Genomic DNA, 24,203 nt, shown 5'->3' with positions numbered 1-24,203 from the left:
GAGGAGAGATGGCTGGAGAAAGAAACCAGGGGTTCTGCCAGGGAGAGTCAGGGGCTTGTCATTGTCCAGGCACAAATTATTTAATTATTGTTACAGACTGAATTGTGTCTCCCTAAAATTCGTATGTTGATGTCCTAACCCCCAGTAACTCAGAATGTGACTATATTTGAAGACAAGGTCTTTATAGAGGTAAATCAAATCAAAATGAGGCCTTTAGGGTGGGACCTGATACAATATGAGTGGTGTCCTTATAAGAAGAGATTAGGACACAGACACACACAGAGGGAAGACCGTGTGAGGACACAAGGAGACAGCCACGTGCAAGCCAAGCGGAGACACCTTAGAAGGAACCATTCCTGCCAACACCTTGATCTTGACTTCTATCCTGCAGAACTGTGAGAAAATAAATGTCTGTTGTTTAAGCCATCCAGTCTGTGGATGGATGCATTGGAACTCAAAGTCTTAGCCACTGGATTGCCTGGGAAGTCCCATGACTAATACCATTTTCAATTTTTATTTTTCGGCTTGCAAAATGTTTTATTTATTTAAAATTTTTTTTCCATTTTCAAATTTTTATATAGAGCTTACCAGGTGCCAATCCACCTTCTAAGCACTTTGCAAGTATCACTTTCTAGCTCCTCTTAACAATCCTTAGAGTACTATGATTACGCCCATTTTAAAGATGGCAAAATGAGGTACAAAGAAGTGGAGTGACTGTCTTGTCACCTGAGTAGGAACAGGCAAAGCTGGAACCCAGGAAGTTTAGTGCCAGAGTACATGCTTTAACCACTTTGCTATACTGCCCTTTAGAGTAAGTGGGAAATATTGATAGTCGATACCCAAGGGTTCAAATGAAAATAGTGGGCAGCTGAACAGGGGTCACAGGATGCAAGTGATGCTGAAGAATCCCAGCAGGTGGTCAGTCGTCATGGGGGACAGGAGACATGGGGGCAGGGGACACATATGCCTTCAGATAGCTGGGAGGAAGCCACAGGGCAGATTACAGGGCCAAGCCCCAGTTGTTATGGGCCTGGTTAGTGTAAGATCCGGATTCATGTAATGTCTGGAGAACTAAAATTTGCCAGAAAAGAATATGGGGTAGAGACCACAGTAGAAGCCCAGTCCTGCAAACTGGGACACATCAGAGGCAAGAGAACTCAGGCCTGGGGACCCCAGGGTAGAAGCCTCATGAGCAGAAGAGGTGGTGGACATGTTCAGAAGAACGTCACAGATTTCAGCCAGGTGACAGGTACTGTTTTCCAAGTCAGCCTCATCAGGACGGAATGGGGATAAAAGTCTACACATGAGGGCAAGGCTACTTGAGCACAGATTGGAACTGACTGTATGGGACTCAGGAAGCCCAACTCTGGGGACCAGAAAAAGCAGGAGGAGGGAAAAGTAGGAGGAAAACTTTTCCGGGGGCGGCCAACATTCTCTGGGAATGTCCTTTCCTGCCTATGGAGAAGGAGACACCTATTTATATTAATTATCCTGAAACTCATTGCTGAAGCCGGACTCGACTCCACTAACAGAGAAAGGCTTGGAAAAGGTTTACTGCTGCAAGAAAAAGGATTCCCAGAAGCAAGCAAGGTTGACACCAGAGTACCTTGAAAGAGAAGGAAACAGGATTCCATGTCCTCCAAATGCCATTATCTTTCTCCATGTTGACATCTGGCATTTTGTAAACATCATACAAGCAGGCTATATTTTTTTTTCTGAAGAGGGGCGTTGTTTGAAGAGATGAACTTCTAAGCATCTTGGTTGAAGAGTTCTCCAATACAAAGTATCCTGGGTGCAGAATCTATAATGATTTTGTGATGATCGACTCTCCATTAATAACACTTTCTTGGGTTTCCCTGGTGGCGCAGTGGTTGAGAGTCTGCCTGCTGATGCAGGGGACACGGGTTCATGCCCCGGTCTGGGAAGATCCCACATGCCGCGGAGCTAGGCCCGTGAGCCATGGCCACTGAGCCTGCGCGTCCGGAGCCTGTGCTCCGCAACGGGAGAGGCCACAACGGTGAGAGGCCCGCGTACCGCAAAAAAACAAACAAACAAAAAACACTTTCTTCCTATAATGCAGATGCTGATAAAGTTAAATTAAGATAAACATATTCCACTAATCATGAAAACTAAGAGAAAATAAGTTCCCCCAAATCTACTGAGGATAAATGAAAGACTCATTTAAGAAATCATTGAACTTAAGCTTTGCTAGTAGAATATTTATATTTAAATACACATATGTGATTAATTCATTAGTGATCAGTCAGATATTTATAATATATATATTTAGCCCTCAGATAACAGCAATACATTACCAAGAGTTTATTTGCTCACCAGTCTTGACTAACTTGTATATAATTAATGTGAATTATCAGCACATGTTTTACTTCAACACAGCTATTTCCATTTTTTAGAACACCTTTGTTTACTGAACTACCAAATGCTGTAATAAACTATCTTTAGAGCCTTTGCTTTAATTGGGAGAAGAATAGAAATTCCAAAGAAGAAATCCTTTCTAACAGCTAGCCAAAGGAAATGTATATAACAAAAGTAATCAATGCTAGACTTAGAAAAATTCTAATTTTATAATCATCAGTGTCTGCCTCATAAACATTAGACCACACATTTTCTATCAATTATGAGCTAGTTGTTTTAAGGCACTAATTAATCTAAGTGATTTTTTAAAAATGTACCAATGTATGTGCTGGATATGGCTGGTGCAGTGTTTGAAGTAATGGCAAAAAAGCTCTGGACCACGTAAAATGGGAGAAACACCCAGAGCAGCTCACAATTATTGAGTATTTGCCAGCACAAGTAAGCATATTTAACTCAACTCTCCCAGAATTCTCCATGATGTATTCACTGTTACTACTCCTATGTTACAGATGCGGAAACTGAGCAGGGGTGAGCTGGTAAATGGCGATAAGCAGGTTAGGGAAGGGGGCAGGTACCGATTTGCAGCATTTGCCAATTTCCATGGTGTAAATACTTCCCTCAAGGCTGATGTCAAGTTAACAACATGACATCAACAGGCTTGCAATGTTCCTGAAAATTTAACAATTGGCTGTCATTAGCCAATCAAGTCACTTGCTCAAGTTCACAAGACACAATCAGTAAATGGAAGAGCTGTGATTTGAACCCAGGAAGTCTGACTTCAGACTATGTTCTCAACCACTATGTTAGCTTTTTTTAGAAAGAATAACTCACAAGGGTAAAAAGAAGACAGGAAAAGAACCCCATTGTCCCCAGAGCTGCACCTGAGCCACAGGCACAAGCAGGAGTAAATAAGTGGCTAACGGCTCTAACTGGAGACTTCAGTAAGAAAAAGATGGTATAATGTAATGACCTCTCAGAGGAAGAAAAATTGGCAAATTGGACAGCCCTTAAGTGTGAAGAGATGCTGTATCTTTTGTTTCTATTTTTTCGTAAAAAATGCCCTGTTCCAGAGAGATCCTTAGATGGTAGGGCAGACAATGAATCTGCCTTTATTTGTGGAGTTGCCACAAATTCCTTTAACCTCTAAGAAATGGAACACAATCAGCAGCGCTCAGCAGACACCTCCCAGGGCAATGTTCTGGAGCTTTCTTCCTGCTAGTCCCCACTCTTCATTCCTGTCAGAGGTTTTATGGAATACCTTGGAAAGCATAAAAGGCATTGTTTCCCCAAATCAGCTTATGAAGGGCATATACAGGCACACCTCAGGGATATTATGGGTTGGGTCCCAGACCACTGCAATAAAGCGACTCACACGAATTTTTTGGTTTCTCAGTATAAATAAAAGTTATGTTTGCACTATACTGTAGTCTATTAAGTGTGCAATAGCGTTATGTCTAAAAAAAGTGTACATACCTTAGTAAAAAAATAACGCTGTTCTTCATGACATTTTTTTTTTTTTTAATTCCGTATATATGTGTTAGCATACGGTATTTGTCTTTCTCTTTCTGACTAACTTCACTCTGTATGACAGACTCTAGGTCCTAGGGGCAAAACGGGAATGAAGACGCAGACCTACTTGAGAATGGACTTGAGGATATGGGGAGGGGGAAGGGTGGGCTGTGACAAGGCGAAAGAGAGGCATGGACGTGTATACACTACCAAACGTAAGGTAGATAGATAGTGGGAAGCAGCCGCAGAGCACAGGGAGATCAGCTCGGTGCTTTGTGACCGCCTGGAGGGGTGGGATGGGGAGGGTGGGAGGGAGGGAGATGCATGAGGGAAGGGATGTGGGAACAGATGTATATGTATGACTGATTCACTTTGTTATAAAGCAGAAACTAATTTAAAAAATAAATAAATAAACTTTAAAAAAAAATAAAAAAAAAATAACGCTGTTGGAAAAATAGCACGGATAGACTTGCTCGACGCAAGATTGCCCTAAACCTTCAATTTGTAAAAAAAAAAAAAAAAGGCAATATCTGCAAAGCGGAATAATGCGAAACACAATAACTGAGGTATGCCTATATTCGCCACATTTTTATTTACTATCTACTATGCACTTTGTAGCTTGGCACTCAAACGGCAAAGACAGGTGAGATTCCTTTTTCTTTACGAGTTTCAGGCCAAAATGGTTTATAGGCTGTCATGGGCAGGGCTGTTGATGGGGGAGGGGAGGGGGAGGGGGAGGGGAGGGGTGGGGTGGGATCAGTGGACTCATGTAGGAGATCAAGATCAAGATCCCCATTTTAAGGAGTTAGGAAGGTGGGATTGTATACTCTGAGATCCAGAAAGAGACTCAGGTTTTGTGACGCCTAACTAAGGCTTATACACCTCGGCAGACCCACTTTAAGAAAAGTTATACCAGCTTACAAATTAGGTACAAGGGCTTGGCACAGACCTTGAAGCTTCAGCTTCATTAGCTTCATGGTCAATGCTCCATTTCTGCTAAGACTTGAAAAATAAGTAGGAATTAGCCAGGCGAAAGAGCTGTAGGAACAGAGAGCTGGCCGAGGACCCGACAAACGCAGAAACAAAAGTCCGGGGTGGGAGGGCGGTCTGGTAGCTCCAGGCAGTTTTGGAGCCCTGGACGAGGAGTTAGAAGTGGCCAACGGGGACATGAGAGAGGGTGGTGATGAGGGGTCAGGTAAACCGAGGCAGGGAGTGTGAACTTTTCGCGGAGAGCAACAGAGAGCCACAGAGAGTTTGGGGAAAGGGTGTGACAAGGTCTGATTTGCATTTTTGTTGTTTTTCGGATTTTCATTTTGGACCCTCACGGCCACCACAGTAAGGGGAGAGGATTGAAAATCATGTGATTATTCCCCCCCTGACCTGACCTCCATTTTCTCTATCCTCCTCCGAAGTTGATCTTTGTTAACACGGGAGCTGAGTACCCTCGGAGCCGGGCACAGGGACCCATGCTGGACCACGTGACCCTCCAGGTGGCCCTGTGCTCACACGTCCTCAAGGAGCTGAGAATACTCTTACCTGGAGGAAGCAGGTGGATGGAAAGTGGAGAGAGAAAGAAGCAAAGTGCCCAGGACCTTCTCCAGGTATTTCCCATGTTTGGGGAGGGGTGCGGGAGGAGGGCTGCAGCCAGGATGCTCGGTAGGGGATGCGCATGCGCAGGGTCTCCGTAATGCAGTTTCCTACCTGCCTGGCGTGCGACCTTCTTCCGGGCCTCAGAGGACGAGGTGGTTTCCGGATGGAGTCGAGTTCTTGCAAGTCAAAGACAAACCCCGGAGCAAGATGGACAATGAGGGTTGTCTCAAGGGGCTCAGCGGAGATGCCAAAAAAGATCCAAAGGACCTTGAAAGCAGACAAGCGGAAGAAATTGGAAGGTAGGAACTAGTCGTACCCAACATGGGGAAGTTTAGAGCCGAGACTCCCTTTGTGTGTGTGTGTGTGTATGTGTGTGTGTTAAAAAACACATAACGTGGGCTTCCCTGGTGGTGCAGTGGTTAAGAATCCGCCTGCCATTGCAGGGGACATGGGTTCAATACCTGGACCAGGGAGATCCCACATGCCCCGCGGAGCAACTAAGCCCATGCACCACAGCTACTGAGCCTGTGCTCTAGAGCCCGTGCTCCGCAACAAGAGAAGCCACTGCAATGAGAAGCCCGCGCACCGCAACGAAGAGTAGCCCCCACTGCCTGCAACTAGAGAAAGCCCACGCGCAGCAACAAAGACCCAACGCAGCCCAAAATAAATTAATTAATTAATTTAAAAAATAATGTATATTTATCCTCTTCACAGTTTTTAAGTATTCATTGCAGTATGCTATATGCACATTGTTGTACAACAGATCTCTAAAACTTATTCATCTTGCAAGACTAAAATTCTATACTCTGGTTTTTCCCTGGCCCCAGCCCCTGGCAACCACCATTTTGCTTTGTTTCCATGACTTTGATTAGTTTAGATGCATCACAGAAGTGGAATCATAGAGTATTGTCCTACTGTGCCTGGATCATTTCACTTAGCATCGTGTCCTCAAAGTTCATCCACGTTGTAGTATAAGACAGGATTTACTTGTTTTTTGTTTTTGTTTTTTTAAATTTTATTTTTGGCTGCGTTGAGTCTTCGTTGCTGCATGCGGGCTTTCTCTAGTTGCGCGAGTGGGGGCTACTCTTCATTGTGGTGCGCAGGCTTCTCATTGCGGTGGCTTCTCTTGTTGTGGAGCATGGGCTTCAGTAGTTGTGGCTCGCGGGCTCTAGAGCACAGGCTCAGTAGTTGTGGTGCACGGGCTTAGTTGGTCCGCGGCATGTGAGATCTTCCTGGACCAGGGCTCAAACCTGTGTCCCCTGCGTTGGCAGGCGGATTCTTAACCACTGCGCCACCAGGGAAGCCCCTTACTTCTGTTTTAAGGGTGGATAATATTCCATTATATGGACATATCTCAGTTTGTTTATCCATTCATCCCTCCGTGGACATGAGGTTACTTCTGTCCCCTGGCAATTGTGAATAGTGCTGCAATGACAAGGGTGTCAAGACTCCTCTTATAAAGACTCTAGGCATCTGTCAGTGGAGTGAGCTGTCAAGATTACTATTAGAATCAGAACATTATACTGTGGGCACCAGTTCACCTACAAATGCTGGGGTCCTCCCTTCAGAAAGGGAATATCCAAGTATCCACCCAATAGGATTGTACCTCTTGTAACCTACTAAGAAATTAAGATTTCCTCTCTAGCATTACATGTACACAAGTACACACATTTATTTCCCTTACGGTGAGCAACTTGAGAATAGGAACTTTGCGAACTCAGTAATTGTTGAATTGATACATGAATTTACTAGTTAGTCAATAAAATGGTGGTATTATCCCTATTTTACAAATTAGGAAATGACAATTTGCAGAGATTAAGGGACTAGGATTGTTACCGACCTGGGTTCTTGGACTCTTTAATCAGCAGAAATTGATAAGAGGCCAGTAGGGGAATTCAGGCGAGGCCTTGTTGGGACTTGCGCTGCAGCACAAGGGAGTGAAAACAAGTAACAGGTGCCTTTGCTTGTGCTCGGAGGGGGGCAGTCTGGTCCCTTATATGGGGTGAGGGTGGGAGCGGGTCCAGGGCTCGGGCTGGAGGGGCGGCTTAGGTGTTTTGCCCAGTCCCTTGGTGGTGCTGTGTGCAGGGATCACGCCCAGTGCCCTGCTTTTGCTCCCAACTCCTCAGAAGTGGCAGTGAGTTTTTGGTCTTTTTGTATCTTGTTTTTCAAAATTTGCTCCAACTGTGCATATGTGCAGTTATTTTTAGTCCCTTATCGTTTCTTTGTATTTTGTTGCTCAAGGAGACGTTTGTCCAGGTGCAAGCACTGTAGCGAAGGGTCGCAGGTCCCAGGTTTTAGGTCCCAGCCTGTCTCAGGACCACTGTACTGGTGAGCTGAGAGCCAGCCTTCAAACACAAGCCCATGAAGGCAGGATGTACCTGAATCAGACACACAAATCAGTTCTTTCCCATGTCCTCCTGAAGCGGCCCGGAAATGGACCAAAGAGGGAGAAAGAGCAAGCATGGACCTCACCATTTCTGAGGTGCATGTTATGGTCTGTGTTTGCTATTTCAGACGCAGCCAAAGCAAAAAGCCTTCAAAGGGGTTAACAAAAAGCTCCCAATTCTATTTCCATTTGATGTCTAAGGGTGCAATAGTTTGTTCCAGGATGAGAAGAAGAAAATGGGAAGATAGTACCTACACAAATATTCTCAAAGATTTACACCAGTTGTACTGGACATTTATAAAACCAAAAGCTATTCTGTTCTTATGGTAACAATATTGCAAAAATGTGTTGGACGTTGTTGGTTTAGGCCAATGTATAGAGTGACATATAGAGTAATACAGAATCCCCTAAGTGGTTTAGCAGGCTAATAAGTGAAATTTACCAGCTGAAATTATACAGAGGAAATGTCCAATTCCTGGATAGGGTGTGCAGCAACATACAGTTGTGTGACAGTGCATTTGTGATGAGAAGGAGGGAATTCAGAAGTTTTGACGTGGGCCACTGATATGACGTGGCCACTCTGTCTTCTCTCAAAGTATGTTCGTAGTCTGTTAACCTCCTCTTGGATGATTACAGTGACAGAACAGAGCCTGTAGTTAAGAGCTGGATAAAACGTTGAAGAACTGTTTAACTGCTCTGAATTCTGTCAAAGTCTCAGAATTGTTCCTCTGATGCTTTATTCCTCAGTCTAGTTAACGCTGTAAAAACTCATCACGAGGAGAGATCTCATCTGGACTCAGCAATCTCAGTTCTAGGAAAGAACCTCCGCTCATGTGCATAAGACAGTAGGCATAACAGTAAGTACAATAAGACTTTAATAGGGAAACACCTTAAAGAGGCAGCACAGCTCAGCCATTAGGATGAAGACCCTGATGTGACAGATAACCTGGGTTTGAATCCTAGTTCTACCACTTATCTGCTGTGTGACCTTGAATGGGTTACTTAGCCTCTCTGTGTCTCAGTTTCCTCATCTGTAAAATAAGAATGGTAATAATAGTACCTGCTATGAGGACACATGAACGAGAATTTGTAGAGCCCTTAGAACTGTGCCTAGCAGATTGTAAATATTGTACACATGTCCATCCCTTGGGAAAATGCCAAAATAAACTGTGACATAGTCATCCAATGATGCAATCTCATAGTAAACAGCAGCCAAAATGAACAAATTAGGTCCACACATATCACATAAGACAGGTATTAAAAATAGAACGAGCAAGGGCTTCCCTGGTGGCACAGTGGTTGAGAGTCCGCCTGCCGATGCAGGGGACACGAGTTCGTGCCCCGGTCCGGGAAGATCCCACATGCTGCGGAGCGGTTGGGTTCGTGAGCCATGGCTGCTGAGCCTGCACGTCCAGAGCCTGTGCTCCGCAACGGGAGAGGCCACAACAGTGAGAGGCCCACGTACCACAAAAAAAAAAAAAAAAAAAAAAAAAAATAGAACGAGCAAGTTATAGAACAATAATTAAAATATGCTGTTTTGGTAAATTTGAAAAGCAAAACAATATTACATATTTTGATGGACACACACAGAGACATAAAGTGTAAAAACATGAGCCAGAGGCTATCCCCCAAATTCACTATGTTGGATAACTCTGAGAAGGGAATAAAGCTTCAGCTCTACCTACGACAAAGTTAGCATCCCCTGGGACAGAGGGTTTCAAATGTGTGCAGGTAGATGGGCTGCTTTGGAGGTGGTCCTGAATCAGAGTGGCTCTGCCTTTATCTGCTGTACGTATTTGCATGCCACTTACGGTCCCCACCCCCAAGAGCGCTGCCTTAGCACCCTGCATTGTGTTTCTCTTTTCACCGTTAGACCCAGGGCCTTCCTCAGTGTCTGACTCTCAGCAGCTCCTTAATTACTTGTTGAGTTCAATTTTAAAACAGGATATTTTAATATTTTTTTGCGGCAAAGTAAGAATTTGTTTGCAGGGCACCAAGCAAGGGAGTGGGAGACAAATCTCAGAGCCACTCCAATTTGGTCTTTGTGTTAGGGTTTTTTTTAAAGGGGAAAAACAAATAGGCTGGGATTAATCATCATCTAGATAATTCCTTTAATTAATTAATTTTTTATTTATTTTTATTATTTTTGGCTGTGTTGGGTCTTCGTTGCTGTGCGCAGGCTTCCTCTATTTGCGGCGAGCGGGGGCTACTCCTCATTGAGGTGCGCGGGCTTCTCATTGCGGTGGCTTCTCTTGTTGCAGAGCACAGGCTCTAGGCATGTGGGCTTCAGTAGTTGTGGCACACAGGCCCAGTAGTTGTGGCACATGGGCTTAGTTGCTCTGCGGCATGTGGGATCTTCCCGGACCAGGGCTCAAACCCATGTCCCCTGCATTGGCAGGCGGATTCTTAACCACTGCGCCACCAGGGAAGCCCATCTTGTGACATTTCTGTGACGTTTCTTAGTCATAGTTTCAGGAGTCAGGGTGTCTCTAGTTTATGATTCTCAGGCCAGGTGGTCCGTAGCTCGGGGATCAAAGCAGGACATTTTATGTTTTTTAAAATTTTCTTTATTGAAGTATAGTTGATTTACAATGTTGTATTAATTTCTGCTGTACAAAGTGATTCAGTTTTATATATGTATATACTTTCTTTTAATATTCTTTTCCATCATGGTTTATCACAGGATATTGAGTATAATTGCCTGTGCTATACAGTAGGACCTTGTTGTTTATCCATCCTCTTTCTCTCTCTCTCCATATATAAATATATATATATGTGTGTGTGTGTGTGTGTGTGTATATATATATATATATATATATATATATATAAAACAGGACATTTTAGTAAAATGTTGAAACAATTTGAATGTCAAGACATTTATAAATGTGTAGTATAATGAAGTAGAAAGATACGAAAACCCATGCTAAAAGCTGTGAGTTAGTTGTGTGATGGTTTAATCACAAAGGAGGGGGTGGTGGATTCAAAACAATGAAGGATGTCTTAGCACAATGGATTTCCAGCCATTGCAGAGACATGGAATGAAGTGCTGAGAACTAAGCGCCAAGATGATGGACGTGCCATTAAGGCGATTCCAAACCGCAAGTGCGTCATCACTTCAAGGTTGTACAATAAACAGAAGGCACAGATTACCTTATGTCTATATGATAAACATAAGGCCCACATTCCACTAGCTCATCCTTCTGGCTTGACACTCACTCACAGCCACATTCATCCCTCTTCTTCATCCCCTCGGAGGGGAGGCATCCAGCACACAGATCCCTTACTTCCTCGCAGTCACACAATCCTTTCTTTTCCTCATTTCTCTGCCTCATCAAATTAGAGTCTGCGATCCATCACTTCAACCTCCCTCTTGCCGATTTCCTAGATTCCCTGACCCTGCCTTCTTTGAGCCCATCAGGCAGAATCCCAACCCTGGATAAACCCCACGATAATCTTTTCGGTGCCCTTCACCCTCAGGCTGCTGACCTGTGGAAAAACTCACGAAGCACGATGTGATGCAGGAAATAACTCTGATGCAGTGGTGGCCTCCAGCTCACTGCCATGCAGACCCTCCCAGGGGCCACAGAACAGAAAGCCTCACATACCACGTGAAGGAGCTTGCGTGGGTTATCAGATCCACTTAAAAGACACAGGAAGAAGCAAGGGGAAAGACAGTGGGTAGGTTAGCACCCTGAGCATGGGTTGCAGGCAGGGCGGAAGGAGCACACCACCGGAGCCCTGTGTTCTGCACACTTGGTTGTCTTTTTTTTTTTTTTAACCATTTTTAAAGTCTTTATTGAATTTGTTACAGTATTGCTTCTGTTTTATGTTTTGGTCTTTTTGGCCTCGAGGCACGTGGGATCTTAACTCCCCGACCAGGGATCGAACCCGAACCCCTTGCATCGGAAGGCAAAGCCTTAACCACTGGACCTCCAGGGACGTCCCCCCCACATTTGGTTGTCTTGTTTCTCCCTCTGCCACACCATCCTTCTTCGCTGATGATGTGGTTACGAGGGCCAGAGTAGGGGTTGGACAGGAGGAGTCAGCAGGTGAAAGGTGCCTGGAGCCAACATAACCTTCCCTGTCAGAGAGACTTGGGAAGTACACCCAGCCCGTGGAGCTTCCCAATAGCCTGATCATCCGCCAGGCCTTTTAGCTGCATTTGGGGGGCAGAGCATACATGGGGCAGGGTAGGTGACAACAGGTATGGCCAGTGTAGGAATGGCATCACCGTCAACTTAGAGGTGGCAGGACTCGTGCCTTATGAATATGTAAGGTCTGTTTTGGTGCTCCCAGCCCTTCAGTGTATCACTGACACTCTCAGTTGTTTCATCCTTTTTATCTATATTTAGCACCCATGTGCTTCATTTATTCTATCTTTAACATGTCTTACAGTTGAGTCCTTAAAACATTTTATACTTTCTGCCTCTGCCTCACAAGCTAATTGCTTGTTATCTATCCCAGTTGCTTTTCTTGTTTGCTATACAGCAGAATTGAATTTTCTTATATAGTACTTGAAGCATCTATATTTCTGGGATGCTCTTCCCTTGCCCTTGCTTCACCGAGCTCGCTCCGTCTTCCTCTGCCAGACTTCCTCATGCTTTACACATGGTCATGCCCCCTTGCTAGAGGCTCACAAACACCTCGTCCTTCCTCCGTGGTGACACTGATCGTCCTTTCCTGGACTGGCCGAGCTCCTTGAGGGCAGGAACCATGTCTGTCTTCCACTTTGCTGGATTCAGGCGCATAATAATTGTGAAATGATTGAAAAGGAGTTAAACCTATGAGAAGTGGCCAGGCATATCCACAGGAGGTATTACAAGTAAGTCCCTGTTCTCTTTCCCTGTTAGAGTTTATGTTCTATCACTTTCTCATTTCTGGTGTGCATGGGCTGTGCTTGAAAACTCCTAAAAGATTTCACCCTTTCTTATGACCTAGAACTTGTACTCAACTCTCATACTGACCCTAGGAGTCGTACCTCCTCTCCGAAGTCTTCCTTAACCTTCCCAAGCTTGGTGTAGTCCAACAGCACCTGGGTTTCCTTTTCCCTGTAGTGCTGATAACATTTTTTGATTGTTTATTAGCCCATCTATCTACTAGTCTTTGCCTCGCTAGCGTTTCCACTCAGTGCTTGCTACACGGCAGATGCTCGGCTCAGCATTTACGGAGGAGTGTGCAGAGGCAGGCCTAGGCATCAATCCTCCTTCCTCTTGGGCTTCCCCATCATCCTGTTTGCCTTCAGAGATCCAAGCTCTCCTGAGCTGAAGACACCCTAGGCCAGGGACTTCCCTGGTGGTCCAGTGGGTAAAACTCCGCACTCCCGGTGCAGGGGGCCCGGGTTCGATCCCTGGTTGGGGGACTAGATCCCGCATGCTGCAGTTAAGACCCGGCACAGCCTAAATAAATAAATAACTTTTAAAATAATTTATATTAAAAAAAAAAGACACCCAGCCCAGCCTTGTCCCTCCAAACTCATGGGCAGCTCAAGAGAAGCCCAAGTTGAAGAGGAGAACAGTGGCCCTTTCCCTCCTCCCGCCCAAGACTCTGCCACCCCCAAAAGTATCGTGGCACGTGTCCTCCAGAAGCTCATGTTTTTCCTTGAATCATATCAGAGGTCCTCCTGGAGAGTAAAATGAGGGGTCAGAGGGAAGCCTTTATGTCCTCCCTGAGGCCAGATCAAAAAGAAGAGAATCTGTGTGTGTCCCTTAATTCAGGAAGCAGATATTCACAATCAACCTCTTTGTGAATGTCATTTGATAAATGGGTGTTATAGCAGAGAAGTGATTTTCATCATCATCATTTGTCTATTTTTAGACCAAGGAGCTCATCTGACATTGCAGGGGCCTCTGTACTGTGTCAGTCTCACTGTCCCACTGTTTACAGCTTTGCAAATGTGGAGTGGCTGACACTTTCATGCCACCTTGTCCCTTTAGACCACACGGACCTCCTTCCTGATCCCTTCACTCAGAGGGTACAAGGGCATTTTACTAGCCTGACCTTGACTGGCCCAGTCCCCTTCCCATGAGGTCTGGGGGCTGTTCTTGCTTCTCTAAGAGGTTGCTTGTTTTTTCCATTCTCACCCTCCCTGCATCCATGCCCTTAGCATGTGGCTTTCACAGCTCCCCCTGCTGGAGGTGGCATGTATTTCACCGCACACTGACTGGGCGTGGCCTGTGGGAGGAAGTGACGTCACACCAGTTCTGACCTTCAGAGAGCTCGCATGTTTTTGCTCAACCCTCCTGTGCTTCTGACTCTGCCATAACAGGGACAGGTAGTGGCTGTCCCTTCAGCATGGGCCGCAGAGCAAGACAAGCAAGGCAGAGCTACCCAACCAACTCACAATCCACAGCTGTCACCCCTGCTGACTTGCAGGTACATGAACAAGAGGGAACACTGAGCTTTGGTGTGGTTTCTTACGCAGCCATTGCTAACTAATACAGCTCTCTACCCTCTGTGTTCCTCTAGCCTCCTAGAAGAAAGGAAACTAACATTTTCTAAGCACCTGCCAAGCGTTTTCACATACAGTATTATATTTAATTTTTCAAATGTCCTATGAGGTAGGCATTCTTTTTCATGTTCTACAGACAAGGCACCTGAGGCTCAGAGAAATTAAGTAACTTATCCGAAGTTATACTTTTAGCAAGTGACAGAATTAGGATTCCAAACCAGGTTTTCACACTTCATGAGAAACACCACTTGCACTGCCAAATCCTTTATAGAAATCAGATGAGGTCACTGGAGCATCTGATTGCCGTCTCCATGGCAGGTAATTATAGGTTTTGTATCCCAACATGAATTCATCAGGGGAAAGAGATAGTCACCTCATTGTGTATAAACCAGAAGGAAAAACTGTTTTAGCATTGTGTAAGATGGGATCTGGCACCGCTGTCACAGAGGAAACTCACCCTAATACTTATGTCAGTACGAATAATGATCCCCATGCATAATTAGCTATTTGGAATTACCTTTTTTTTTAGATTTTAAAAAATAAATTTATTTATTTAATTTATTTTTGGCTGCATTGGGCCTTTGTTGCTGTGCGCAGGCTTTCTCCAGTTGCGGTGAGCGGGGGTTACTCTTTGTTGTGGTGCGCGGGCTTCTCATTGCAGTGGCTTCTCTTGTTGCGGAGCATGGGCTCTAGGCACGTGGGCTTCAGTAGTTGTGGCTCGTGGGCTCAGTAGTTGTGGCTCATGGGCTCTAGAATGCAGGCTCAGTAGTTGTGGCACACGGGCTTAGTTGCTCCGCGGCATGTGGGATCTTCCCGGACCAGGGCTCAAACCCATGTCCCCTGCATTGGCAGGCAGATTCTTAACCGCTGTGCCACCAAGGAAACCCTGGAATTACCCTTTTATCTTTTAAAATCAAAATATCATCCTGTCCTCTGACTCAGAATGGCTCTAAGATATGCTTGCTGAATTAGTGTAGTGTCATTTTGGAAACCTAGTACCATCCTCCCTGCTAGCATTTGAAATTCATTTCTTATAAAATTATCACTCTGCAGTTCACCACAAGGCTCCTCTGTACAAATTTTGGTCAGAAAGCTTTGAAGTAATTTTAATGATGTATCTTGGGCAAATTTATAAACAATGTTGATTTTTAACCTAAACAAAACACAGAAGTGTGGGAGAAAAACTTGTTTTTCTTTTTCTTTGATCTCCTAAAAGCAAGATTCCTAACATATCTCAAGGTACCAAGTGAACAAGGAGAAACAAGGTGAAAAAATCAGTGCAGAGAAGAGTACAAATGAATCTCTTCCTGTGTGCATAAACCCAAGTCACTCTAAGAGTATTAAGTTATGGAATTTTGTAATTTGAGAAATGTGTACACTAGTCCCCCCTTATACACAGGGGATTATGTTCCAAGACCCCCAATTTCAGCAGCCTGAAATTGCATTGTACTAGCATTCAGCTAGTACCAAACCCTATATACACTATGTTTATTCCTATCCATACATACTTATGATAAAGTTCAATTTATAAATTAGGTACAGTAAGAGAGATAAAAATATAAAATAGAACAGTTATACCAAAATACTGTCATAAAAGTTGTGGGAATGTGGTCTCTCTCTCTCTCTCTTTCAATATCTTACTGTACTGTCTTCACCATTCTTCTGCTTGTGATGATGTCAGATGATAAAATGCCTGCATCATGAGATGAATGAAGTGAGCCAGTAGAATTTCCTAGAATAAGGGCATTTTAGGGAGTCTTACAGAGACAACGGACCTTCTTGTTTGTTGTCAAAGCCATTAGTGACTCTAGCTTTGCCAATTCCAGGCTGGCCGAAGGATCCGTCTCAACAACCGTGACCTCTGTAATGTATCAGGGCATTGGTCTGGGGTAGATCCTCCAGGACTGAGACCGCTAGCCATGAAATTTGCTATGGTTGATATTGTGGATGGCTTTTAGCATTTCCATTAAGCTGAAGAGGAAATGGAGGAAATGACAGAGTAATGCAGCTCATTAAATTAAAAAAAAGGCAGAAGACTCAGCCCTCGAAGTTTGAATTCTGGCCCTAGTCCAAACGTTGCAATTTTTTGTCCCCAAATTCCCTTGTAGGGAAACTTGTCCCTGGGTCAAGATGTACCTGAATAATTGGGATCAAGTTGTAAAGTTGAAAAAATACTGAATTAATGTATGGCCAGTCCTTTGGGGGGTTTTGTTGTTGTTTGTTTGCTTGTTTTAAAGCAACTGTTAGAATTAATTTCATTTTCTTAACCTTGTGATATATTTTCCAAGGGTTAAGGTTGCATTAACCTCATTTTAGTCTAGCTGTCTTCATATTCATGTTTAGAGGAGAGCAGGAAACACATTTATCGACTTTACCCATATGTCTTCTTATTTAATGTTCAAAACAACTCACTGAAGTATGCCCTCTGAGTCTCATTTCACAGATTAGGAATTTGAGACAAAGAGGTTAAGTATTTTCCTTGCTCAAGGTCACATAATTCATAAATGCAAATCTGGGTTTTGAACTCAGCTTTGTCTAATGGGCCTGCAAAGCATTATTCTAATTGTTTTTTTTTTCTTACGAAGTTTTCTGAATTTTACGTCTTTTGATAAGTAGATTCTGCCAGGATGGCCTGAATAATGTGTGCTCTTTCACTTTACCATTCTCAACTTCTAAAAGTTTTTCTCTTTGGACATCTCTAGTCTTATCTTTGACAACAAGAATTTTGGTATCATATGTAATCATTTAAAAATATTTATAATCTCTCCATAGCAAGGTCCCCCAAGATCTATCAAAATTGGACTTGGCTAAAAATTTATGTATACACATAAGAAGTGTGTTCATAGAGCAATGCACGTACTGAAACTGAACTGCTGACACTGATAGAAGTTATTCCGTATTAGGAGGAAGAGAGACGTTCATCTTTTAAAGGTAGAATGACTCAGAAAATACAACACAACTAACATTTTATAATTGCTCAAATATTATTTCCTCTTTGAAAACTGATAGAGATGTTTCTTTTCATAAAAAGGTACAAAATGAATTTTCCCAAAGTAAAATCTAAATTGAAATCTGTTTTCAGCATACGCCTGGGGCTAAACTAACCTTTATCAATACTTAGCTGCCTTTTCAAAAAAAAAAAAAAAAAAGAGGCAAGCTTTTTTTTTGCGGTACGCGGGCCTCTCACTGTTGTGGCCTTTCCCGTTGCGGAGCACAGGCTCCGGACGCGCAGGCTCAGTGGCCATGGCGCACGGGCCCAGCCGCTCCGCGGCATGTGGGATCCTCCCGGACCGGGGCACGAACCCATTTGTCCTGTATTGGCAAGCAGATTCTTAACCACTGTGCCACCAGGGAAGCCCAGAGGCAAGCTTTTTACTGCCACCTACCGGTAGAAAATGCAATCGCCTGCCAAGTTCAAGGAGGGAAAGAATTGGAGGGAGAACCTGAGCTTTGGATAGGGTGACCCTATGTCCACATTTACAGAAATTCCCCAGTGTCCTGGCATCTATCCAATTTAGCACTTGTTCTGTCCCCTTTTTCTCTTAAAACTCTGATGTGGATGATAAATTATATGGCTATTACTGACTCTTTCCATACATCATATAAAATACTCAAGTTAGTCTTAGGCTCCCACCTAAATGCACATACACTTCTTCATTCTGAGCCCTTCTCCCAGCTCTGATCTTCCTCTTTCCTGTCTTCACAACCAAGCTTTGTGAAAAAGTAATCCATATACCATTTCCACTTCATTACTTATCATTCTTCCCTCAGCTCACAGTACCCTAACTAGCTTAAAACTGCGAGTTACCTAGCAACATCAAATTAGTAGACACCTTTCTGTCTTTGTCTTAGTTAGTTCGGGCTGCTATAACAAAGTACCATACATGGGGTGGCTTATAAACAATAGGAATTCATTTTTCATGGTTCTGAAGGCTGGAAGTCTGAGATCAAGGTGCCAGCATGGTTGGGCTCTGGTGAGAACTGTCTTCCCGGTTGCAGATTGCCAACTTCTTGTTGTAGAAACTGGTAAAAGGGAATGACCTAGCTCTCTGGCCTCTTCTTATAAGGGCACTAATCTTATCATGAGGGCTCCACCCTCATGGCCTTACTACCCCCAAAAGCCCCACCTCCAAATACCATCACTGTTGGGGGTTAGATTTCAGTGTATAAATGTGGGGGACACATTCAGTCTATAAGTGTTTACCTCACTTCATACAGTGACAGCACTGTTCACATTTGCTTGTCCTCCCTCCCCACCTCACCCTTGTCTTCTGTGACACTTTCCCAGTTTCCTCCTGTATTCTGACTTCCTCTCAGTGTCCTTTGTAATTTCCTCTTCCTCTGCTTGCACCTATAAGCTTGTGTCTCTGCTACGCTATCCCTGGGTAACCACATGCCATGGATTACTACAGTTAATTTGGTAAGGATTTCTACATTCATTCACTCAGAAATATTTATGCAACACCTACAAAGTACCATGTTTTGGGATATGGCAGTGAACAAAATGGAGGGGGAAAAACTCCTGCTCTATGTGGGACAATTAAAAAAAATAAGTAGATTGGACAGTATGTTAGAGGGTGATAGTGATGTAGAATAGAATAATGGAGGTTAGGAGTGGTGGGGGGAGGTTGTAATTTTCACTGGAAAGGATGGGGAAGGGTTCCTTGAGAAGGTAGCAATTTAGCTGACTTGAAGGAGGAGAAAGAGTGAGTCATGAAGATATCTGGAGAAAGAGCCAAAGGAGCAAACAGTGCAAAGGTCCTGAGGCAGGAATGTACCTGTCATATTCAGGGGATGGCAAAGAGGCCAATATGGCTCTGGAACAAAGGCAGTGAGGTGGAGGGCAATAGGGGATGAGGTTAGAGGACCCGTAGTCTATTTTGAGAACTTTGGTTTCCCTGTGAGTGAACTGATGACCCTTTGCAAGATTTTAGGTTGAGAAATGGGGTGGTCTTATTTACATTTTAACAGAATCACGGTCTTAGGTCAGGTTTCCCAGGAAACAGACTCAAACTCAGGTAGTGGGCAGGAGGTTTACTGGGAACTGCTCTTGGAGACACGTGTAAGGGAGTGAGGGAAGCAGGATTGGGCAGAGGAAGAAGTTGAACTGGGAAGCAGTTACAACAGAGGCCATGGTATGGTTCTTTAGTTACCCCGAATCTTTTCACCCCTATTTAAATCGTCATCGGACGCAGGTTGCCTCAGGGGAGAGAGCTGTACCCTTGGGTAAGGCAGCACCCTTCAGCTAAGAGCAGTTCCCAAAAGGAGATTCAACTGAGAGTCATCGGCAGTCCGCTCTCCATCCAGAAAGGGGGATCTGGGTGGTACACCACTGCATCCCCTCCGTCTACCCTTTGCACCCCTCAGCTAGACCTGGTCCATTTAGTTCCCGTCTGGATGCATTCTTCCACTTTCTGGTTGGCCCTTGCTTCTGTAGCTTGTCTCAGAGTGTAGATGACGCTCCTCTTCTTCCTCTCCTGTTCCTGGTAGATACCCCTCCCCGTCAGCCAGTCCATTCTCCACACAGCAATGTGAGTGATCCTGCTAAAACATAAGGCAGATCATGCTACTCCTCCACTCAAAGCCATCAAGTTAGTACTCTCCATTTCAGGGTGAAAGTGAGAATCCTTTTCATGATATATATCATATTCTTGCTGGAGACTACATCTCTAACCTCATCCCCTCTTCTTCTCCTCCTTATTCATTCTGCTCCCCTTACACCAGCCTCCATTTTGTAAGACAATTTGGTAGTATCTATTCTCCTTTTCTTCTCGGAGAAGCCCCGAACAAGTAGGATAATCAAAATACAAGAGTCAAGATGCCTCAGACTGAGATGTTAAAAGAGTTCCATCTGGTGGTGGATAAAAGGCTTTCTTCTGCAAAGATTATCTGCCACATCATTTAAATTGATTCTTAACTTAAAAGAATTCAACTCTTGGCTGAAAAAGAAAGAGAAGTAATCATTTAAATAGTACACATTACTTGGACAGTGTGTGCCCTAGGCAAAGGCTGCCAAGTAGTCCTAAAACCCTTGAAAAGGATGTGATTGATTTTAAAGGTTTCCTAACTATTGGCCCAGAGAAGTGAACTTTATTGTTTAAGTGACTAAGCAAGATGGTTTCCTTGGGGAAGAAAGTGAATGATTGAAGAGCTGCAGGGAAACATTAATGACAAAGAATTAGGAGGAAAAAACCCACAGATTTTTGCGTGCACAAACTCACACATACTGTTCTTTTTTGGCTATTTAAGAGATATTCAAGGGTAATTTTTCCTTCGCTGTTGGCAAATAAGAATTGGACCCTGTTTTAAAAAATGGGCAGAGGATCTGAATAGACATTTTTCCAAAGAAGGCATATAGATGGCCAACAGGTACATGGAAAGGTGATCAACATCACTAATCATAAGGGAAATGCAAATCAAAACCACAATGGGATGTCACCTCATACCTGTTAGAATGGCTTTCATCAAAAAGACAAGGAATAACAAGTGTTGGCGAGGACATAGAGAAAAGGGAACCCTTGTACACTATTGGTGAGAATGTAAATTGATGCAGCCACTATGGAAAACAGTATAGAGGTTCTTCAAAAAATTAAAAATAGAACTATCATATGATCCAGCAATACCACTTCTGGGTATTTATCCAAACCCTGAGTTGTCAGATGATGGTTAGCATTTTTTAGCAACAAAGTATTTTTTAATTAAGGAATGAATATTGTTTTTTTTAGAGATAATGCTATTACACACTTAACAGGCTACAGTATAGTGTAAACATAACTTTTATATGCACTGGGAAACCAAAAAATTCATAGGACTCGCTTTATTGCGATATTTGATTTGTTGCAGTGGTCTGGAACAGAAACCACAACATCTCTGAGGTATGCCTGTATTGATCAGATCTCATGGTTAGAAATGTCCTAAAATATGGGAAAAATGTAAATACTGATTATTTGAATTCATAAAAATTTTAAATGTTTTATGTCCAAAAAGTCATAAAATTAAGACAAGAAAAATGAGAAAAATATTTTAAAATGAGAAAAATATTTTCCACAAATATAATGGATTAATATCCTTAATATATAAAGGGCTCTTACAAATAGGTAAGAGGCAAAATAACACAGATAATTTACAGAAGAAGAAACAGAAGCACCTAATAAACATAAAAATATTTAATCTCACTAATAAAAAAACGTTTCGCCCCTTGAATTAGAAAATAATTTTTTTTTAAATGCTAAGGTAGGTAAGATGAGATAGAAATGTACTTGTTAAAGGCAGACATACACATTGATACAATGCCAGTATGTACAAAGAGCCTTAGAATAATATTTAAAAAGGAAATCATCTGAAATGGGGGTAAGGTATTATGCACAGAAGTGCCAGTATTATTTATTATAGTAGAAAAATGGAAACAACCTATACATCCAATAAGAGGAGAACGGGTAAGAAATTATAGTGTGAACAAATGATTGTACAGTTAAGTTATATTTTCTAAGACTACTAATTAAATGCGAAAATGCTTATGTTCTATGTTAGGTGAAAATAAACTGATATAAATTTGTATTTACAGTATGATTGCCAATATGTTTTAATGGAAAAAAGCAATATATGATTGGTATTTGGTGTGATTTAATTTCTTCTTTATATTCTTCTGAATTTTCCAAATTCCTGTTTATAATTATGTATTACTTTTGTAGTCAGAAAACAAAAAAATCCTCCTCAGAGCCTGCAGGATAAAATCTAAATTCCTTAGCATAGCATGTGATGATCACCTTCTCACCATTCCCCAGTCCTAACTTTCTTAAGGTCCTACCAGATTGCTTGCATTTCCCTAATTGCCATGTCATCACTGTCTCAGGGTTGTTTTACTATTTATTTATTTTTGCCTAGGATGCACTTGAATGCCCTTCCCACCCTCTGGTCCCCTTTTTTTTTTTGCGGTCCGCGGGCCTCTCACTGTTGTGGCCTCTCCCGTTGTGGAGCACAGGCTCCGGACGCGCAGGCTCAGCGGCCATGGCTCACGGGCCCAGCCGCTCCGCGGCATGTGAGATCCTCCCGGACCGGGGCACGAACCCGTGTCCCCTACATCTCAACCACTGCGCCACCAGGGAAGCCCCCTCTGGTCCCTTTTATTTCAATCCCGCAGCCACTCCGTGGGGTGGGTCAGATAACTCCTCCTTTGTGCTGCCGTCATTCTCTATGATTCCTTTCTCATAGCCCTTCCCACACTTAATTGCAATCAGAGTGACCAACCATCCTCGGTTTGCCTCTCCCTAATTCTAATTCTCTGTTAACTTGTTCACTCCACAGGCTGTTTACCTTATCTCTGGGTTTTAAATTTTTTATTCTTTCCATGATACGGATTGTCTCTCTTACGATCTTTACCCACTAAAGTTTTTCAGGTGGTAAGAGATAACAAGTAGGTGGAATGATGACTGCTGATCCTATCAACAGTTGATACAGGCAGCTCCCACTGTGGTGAGAGATGAAGATGCTAAAAAGGCCTGTCAGGTGCCAGTGAAGTTTCCTTCATAGGTTAAATCATCTTGGTAATTGGAAGGAACATCGTGATTAGTTAATATATTAGGATGGTTTTGTTTATTCCTCCCTTTAGTGCTCTTGGTAATTCTGAACAGTTGTTTAAATACTGCTATTTAATACTGTAACCTGCCCCATTTCAGTCCCACATTCCCAATTCCCGTACCCTGCTCTACTTTTCATATTTTCTGTAGCAATTACCATCTTCCAGGTGCCAGTAAAATGTATTTCTTTTTTTGTGTGTATTTCTTTATTATCTCTATAGTCTATAGTCTGCCCCTGCTGCCACCATCCCAGGACAAGGACCTTTGTTTTGTTCATCAGTTTATCCCAAGCACCTACAAAAATGCCTGGCACATAATAGGAGCTCCGTAAGTATCTGATGAATTAATAGATCTGCCTAAATTGGGGATTATTCCTCTTTTGGGGTTAACTCGTTATAAACCTTTAAGCACAAAATGAAAATTTTAGGATTTCAAGAGAGGCATTTTAATACTTTTCTTGAGGATAAAAAACAGGACACCCTTAGTGACAACCAATTATTACTTTCTTGACAATTTCTTTACTTGAAATGTAGAAAGCAGGTTAGCATACTTTCTAAACAAAGAAGAACTTCTAACAGGGAATATGTAGACATTACGTATTCTCCTTCCTTATTGCAATATGTAAACATTCTGGGAAAGGGGCACACAGATCTTGGGGACATTTGCTCAGGAGCCACAAAGATCACAGCCTACTAATTCCATGTTTCCCACAAGAATGACAAATTGTTCTTCATTGTCTTCAGGGGCCATGGAGAATACTAGGGGCCGTGAAGACTCCCAAAACTGTTTACAAACAGTATTGTTTCTCATATTTGCATAATATACTGCACCAGCTGCCTATGAGATGACCCCCAACACCCTTGCCTCCTGGTATTCACAACCTTCTGTGGTCCCTCCCACAGTGAATCAGGGCTGGTCTGTGTTGACTGCAGAAGTGACAGTGTGTGTCTTCCAAGCATTCATCATAAAAGGCATTGCACCATCTCCACCGGTCTCTTGGGTCTCCAACTCTTGGGGAAGCAAGTCTCCATGGTGTGGGGACTCTAAAGCAGCTCATTGGAGGGACTTCCCTAGTGGTCCAGTGGGTAGGACTCTGAGCTCCCAATGCAGGGGGCCTGGGTTCGATCCCTGGTCGGGGAACTAGATCCTGCATGCATGCTGCATCTCAGAGTTCACATGCTGCAACTAAGAAGCCCGAATGACACAACTAAAGGTCCCACATGCTGCAACTAAGACCTGCATGCTGCAGCCAAAATAAAGAAATATTATTTTTAAAAATAATAAGCAGCTCACTGGAGAGACCTACTTAGAGAGGAAC

At 43.3% G+C, this 24,203-nt stretch overlaps 1 protein-coding gene across 1 annotated transcript in view; it reads left to right on the top strand.

Annotated features, from left to right (window-relative positions):
* Positions 1–5,525: 5,525 nt before the first annotated feature.
* Positions 5,526–24,203, top strand: part of LOC308626940 (uncharacterized protein) — a gene marked incomplete at its 3' end in the record, with an annotated part of 19,089 nt that continues 411 nt past the window's right edge. The window contains exons 1-3 of the mRNA XM_081252508.1: positions 5,526–5,774; positions 23,107–23,212; positions 23,788–23,917. Of these exons, the coding sequence (XP_081108634.1) occupies positions 5,549–5,774; positions 23,107–23,212; positions 23,788–23,917 (462 nt within the window). The 5' untranslated portion in view covers positions 5,526–5,548. The remainder of the gene's footprint in view (positions 5,775–23,106; positions 23,213–23,787; positions 23,918–24,203) is intronic.

Source organism: Mesoplodon bidens, assembly GCF_964165515.1.
Source record: "Mesoplodon bidens genome assembly, chromosome: 1".
Lineage (NCBI taxonomy): Eukaryota > Metazoa > Chordata > Mammalia > Artiodactyla > Ziphiidae > Mesoplodon > Mesoplodon bidens.
Note: the sequence above shows the minus strand (reverse complement) of the source record. Positions and strands in the feature narration are given on the sequence as shown.